General features: G+C 33.0%; 1 protein-coding gene across 1 annotated transcript in view; it reads right to left on the bottom strand.

Moving 5' to 3' along the window:
* Nucleotides 1-1,038: 1,038 nt before the first annotated feature.
* LOC106463581 (mucin-4-like) overlaps nucleotides 1,039-5,369 on the bottom strand; it is an 18,263-nt gene continuing 13,932 nt past the window's right edge. Inside the window, exons 8-10 of the mRNA XM_013923628.2 lie at nucleotides 4,647-4,773; nucleotides 3,336-3,461; nucleotides 1,039-1,788 (exon numbers count right to left, since the gene is read on the bottom strand). Coding sequence (XP_013779082.2) covers nucleotides 1,604-1,788; nucleotides 3,336-3,461; nucleotides 4,647-4,773 — 438 coding nt within the window. The 3' untranslated portion in view covers nucleotides 1,039-1,603. The remainder of the gene's footprint in view (nucleotides 1,789-3,335; nucleotides 3,462-4,646; nucleotides 4,774-5,369) is intronic.

The raw sequence follows: 5,369 nt of genomic DNA, 5'->3' as shown, positions 1-5,369 counted from the left end.
TAATTTGTACGTATTACACCTTTTCTAAGAGTTATGTAGTTTGTCTTGTCTGTGTACTATGTTTAACCATTATCCTGATATTTGACTAGCTAAAATCCAAAGTCTTGGTCATGATGTTTGCATTTATTAAAGTAGAATAGCAGCTTATGGCTTTTCTTTTATTCTAACAGTTATAGTAAGTTTCCAATACAGAGATATGCTGTATTAAAGAATACTGAATACTGTTTCTATGCTCTTAAAAAAAAAGTGTTTTATGGCAGGAGAATTGCACAGCTATATCAATGAGAAGAAGAACTGTAAATATTCAAAGTTACTACATGTAACACTAACAGAAACCAAAACAAAGGACAAAAAAACAAAAACAACTATGTTCAAGATCACTATGAGAAATAGATATTGATAAAGATTGTAAACTTCTGGTCTTCACAAGTAGACTTGAGAACAAACCCAAGACCAATGAAAACAAATCTATAGTTCATTCCTATTTCAAGTTAAAAAATTCATATATATTAAAATATTTTGCTTATACCGACTTGTGTTGAACTGTACACTTTACAAGTAAAGTTACTTTACCGGGAGAGTTTGTTTTTGCAATAACATGACAAAAGTTAAATACCACTTATGTTTGATTAGAAGAATGAATGCTGAAGTTGCTTTTAACTGTAAAGTTTCATCCACTTAAGAGGTTCTCACCCTGTACAATACCTTTATCAGCCACTTAAAAGAGGTTCTCACCCTATATAACATCTGAATCAGTCACTTAGCAAGGTTCTCACCCTATATAACATCTGAATCAGTCACTTAGCAAGGTTCTCACCCTATATAACATCTGAATCAGTCACTTAGCAAGGTTCTCACCCTATATAACATCTGAATCAGTCACTTAGCAAGGTTCTCACCCTATATAACATCTGAATCAGTCACTTAACAAGGTTCTCACCATATATAATATCTGTGTCAGCCACTTAACAAGGTTCTCACCATATATAATATCTGTGTCAGCCACTTAAGAGCTTCCCAATCTATACAGTATCTGTATCAGACATGAAATTCTCTTCTATCATATATCTCTTTTGTTGACAAAAAAAAAAAAATCCAATATAACATAGTTTTTTTTTCTTCTCATTTGGGCAATTTTCTTTCCTGAGAAATTACATTTCACCTACTTTTGAATTTTGTTACTTGGCAGGATTTCTCTATTGTGAGGGCATTAACAACATATTGGTCAAAAGTCATTGTTAAGTAGAAACGTAAATGCTAAGCTAATTCTGTCATATTGATTGTTATCTTACATCGACATGCGAGTTAGTCTTTCTCTTATTGTCTACTTTTTAATTTTCAACTAAAGATTCCTTTATGTCTTAAGTCTGTGTCGGTTCCTGTGAGGGATTCCAGTTTACCTCAAAGTTACATCAAGTAATGTGAGGATTCCCACCTAATTTCAAGTTGTTCTAGCATTCTACAATGCCATATTTTGTTTCACTAATATAAATGGACCATTTTTTCTTCCAATGCATAGTCCAACTGCCATAAAGCTCAGCCAACAAGTTCTTTTTTTGACAGTTTAGTTAACTATCAGTGTTCAAGTTTGGATTTTTCTGAACTACACTGTTCTTGTAGATATTTTCTTCTGGTCAGGACCAGGAGGGTCATCAGCATATAAATGGTCTGAAGTGGAAGATTCAGCAACAGACAGGTCTGAACAAAGAGTTAACATTTCTGATTGAATGGAGAGCCGAGATTCCATCCCTTTCAATCTTTCCATCAAGGAAAGTTCCAGAACTTGGTCTAAGTACAGAAAAGTTTTGTAAACATAAAATGAGATCAGAAATTATCAGGTGTTTAAAAGGTATGCTAGAAAATTTGGAATGAGGCAAATACAAGTATTAGTAGTCAGTCTTTAACAAATGGCAGCAATAAACAGGATGAAGATACTTAGGTATTATAGGATACATTGGGTTTATATTTTTAGTTTCTACTAATAGTGATGAACACTTATAAAGTAAGTATCATTCTTCAGTTTTAATATAATATAATACATTCCATCATATGTTTGTGACTTTTTTTTTAATTTCATATTGTGTTTTCCATTGTTGTTTCAAGAGACCCCAGTTTATATTAAATTCAATGGTTTGTGAAGAGAGGTTGGCCTCTGATTCTGGTACCCATGATGGAGGTTATAAGTTATATAGGTTCTAATAAATACATTATAAATAGTTGTTGACAGATGGCAGCACAAATAAATTAAAATTATAAAACAGCATGGGGACTTAGAAGCACAGTGTTTTATGATAAATAAATAAATTCTTATATAATAAAACGTGTATGAGTATTTACATTGTTGTGATTTGCCTTGGAAACGTGTCATCGAAAAACAACCATGCACTCACGTTTAGTATACTAATCATCCTTTATGCTTTATTTTCTAATGCCACACCCATCATAAATATACTGGATTTCAACTTTTTGATCTTGTAGGCCTAATAGAACTAGAGGAGATATACTTAAACAAAGATAACAACACTCACCCACTGAGCGTGATACTCACGCATCTGGACCTATTCTCGCTCTCATACGCACTAGTACAAAAAATCTCACGTTTTGGTAAAATTAGTAGTTTTCTATAACGGGTAGTTGTCGGTTGATCGGCTGGACTCACCATCACATTAAGCCTCGTCCTTAGAAGCCACCGCCTTCGGCTTTCACAGCATTTACCGCGCGATAATATTTTTATTTAAAAAGTCTAACTCAAAGAGATTTCTTGACAGCCCTGCTTAATTGATCACTTACATTTTGCATAATTATTTAGTTTGTGTTACCATGTTCTTGAAATGTGTTTATGTTTATCTTCAACCAATTTCATGTATAAAAATCTCAACACGAACATGTGATCTTGATTATTGCGGATGCACATACTTCCGTCCAACTTCTTCAGCATTTCTGCGTGATAACGTTACCAAGTTACGTTACTCAGCATTGTTGCATTTTTCATGTTTATTGTTTTCCACATATTATTTCATTGCATCAGTGTTTATTATTGGTCATAACCCACAAAAACGTACTTTCATTTTGTTGAACAAGTTTTCCGACTTTATAAACTACAGAAACAAAGTAATTATTTTTTTTTCATTTATAAATCATATATTCAACAATAATTTTCTACTATGAAGTTTTCTTGCTAGTAGGGCTCTAAAAATAATAATAATATGTTTTGTAATGGCCATTTAAATTAGAACATATATATCTAAAGTACATGTTTAATCTGTGTGTTTAAAGCTGGCTTAACATAATAGGTAATACGAAAAGCGCCATCTTACGACATGGGCACTACCTACCGTCTACGTTAAAGTTGTCGGTTGTTAATGTGCTTATAATCCTTTTGTAGTACTCGAAAGTCACTGAGTTGGAGATGACACGGCCTTCACACGCCACCTGGAGATTCACCACTGCTGCGTCGTGTGCTTATAATTTTCCGAATAAATAAATAAATATTTCAATCAGACCTACCAAACTCTTTCAAAATTATCAATATAATAATTTTACATAAAAATTTCAAACATTTAGGTCCATAAAGCTAAGTTCTAATACACTGAATTATATTAAAGATTTTAATTAAAATACTATGGAAAAAATATATAAATATGTTTATGACTTTAGTACAAATTCTTACATAACAAGATAAGATACACTGAACAAAGTGATCTAGGCTGTTCACAAACTTAGGTTGGAAATGAACTCGGATTGCACTCATACTTATATCTCGGTTACTGTTATATAAAAGGACTAACTGGAAGGTAGAATATGTTTTATTTCTTACTCAACCTTTCTAAGGTCTTTTGTGTTTAGGCTAAAACTCGCTGGAAAGAAACTTTGCCAGGTAGAACCTATTTCGTCTTTTACATTTTTTCTCTCTCTCTCTTCTTTGCATGGTAACATAAATTTCAGTATCTGTACTTATTCTTTTTTTGAAATTTTGAATTATTACCTAAATGCTGGATGAGTCCAAGCAGGACTTTATAAACGTAGCGGTTGTTAAAGCAGGCACATTCAGTTCCTAAAATCAAAGAAGAGAAAGGTGATGATAGAAATATTTTATGTGAAGTAATTTAGTCACTGGACCGTCCGCCAGGTTAGCCAAGTTTTAGATTCAAATCTCGTTTGGTCTCGGTTTTCACACGAGTATTTAATGCGTATTTCTTAACCACCTATACCTATACGAGGTTTCTATATTCAATAATTGTTTGTTGTGATAATGAACTAAGGTTAAGAGATTCATAAAAGCTATGCCTCTGATAATGCCCCCCCCCCAGTGGCAAGTCTGTAGGGTTATAATACCCGTGGTGGGCAGGACAAAAACCTCATCCCGCTAAACATGCTTGCCCTTTCAGCCGTGGGGGGCGTTATATAGTGACGGTCAATCCCACTATTCGTTGGTAAAAGAGTAGCCCAAGAGTTGGCGGTGGGCGGTGATGACTAGCTGCCTTCCCTCTAGTCTTACACTGCTAAATTAGGGACGGCTGGCGCAGATAGCCCTCGTGTAGCTTTGCGCGAAATTCAAAACAAACAAACAAAAACCAAACCAGCCTCTGCTAACAAACCGCAATATATGTCTCAAAATTTTTATCCATAATAAAATTAGAACTCACCTGGACAAAAACATCGAAGAACTCCATTTTGAACAAGAGTAGTTGGCACGTTAACGCCATCGAACAAGGCAGTGTAGAGGGAGCTAGAAGAATCCCATGGTCCCGATATGAGAACCTTGATTCCACCCTGAAAAAATTAAAGATTTAAAATATTATATCGCCCAAATTCTTAACATTTCAAACTGTCACGTAAGAGTAAATTTAATTAAGTTTTCAGTAATTAGCAACGTTGCTAATTTTAGTTATGAAATATATATATAAGAAACTATATGTTCGTCATCAATATATATATATATTATTTTTTTTTTTTTTTCTGTGTTTAGTTGAAACACGCACTCTTTCATTCTTACTATTTTGTCCAATAACAACAAATAAAATATGTACTTAGCCATCTGTTACAACATTATAATTATTTCCTAACAAAATTTCGTGTTTCGTTCATGAGTTCAGTTAACAATGAACTTTGTTACAACAATGAAATCTGTAAAACTACTATTCAGTGAGGATTTGAAAAACTAGTTTAGCAATGATCTTAAAATCTAATATTATTCAAATAGCCGAAATTATTATTGGCATAAAACACCAATTTGGTTATAGATAGTTTTCATTTAGTAAAACTTTACTTTGTAAACATTAAAATACTAAACACATTTCGAATGTTATAAACAACTCGAAATGGTGTATTTAAGTGTTTTACACTCACAAAAAGAAACCTATTATTCT

Source organism: Limulus polyphemus, unplaced genomic scaffold, assembly GCF_000517525.1.
Source record: "Limulus polyphemus unplaced genomic scaffold, Limulus_polyphemus-2.1.2 Scaffold1441, whole genome shotgun sequence".
NCBI lineage: Eukaryota > Metazoa > Arthropoda > Merostomata > Xiphosura > Limulidae > Limulus > Limulus polyphemus.
The sequence above is the reverse complement of the archived record's forward strand: the minus strand, read 5'-3'. Positions and strand labels throughout refer to the sequence as shown.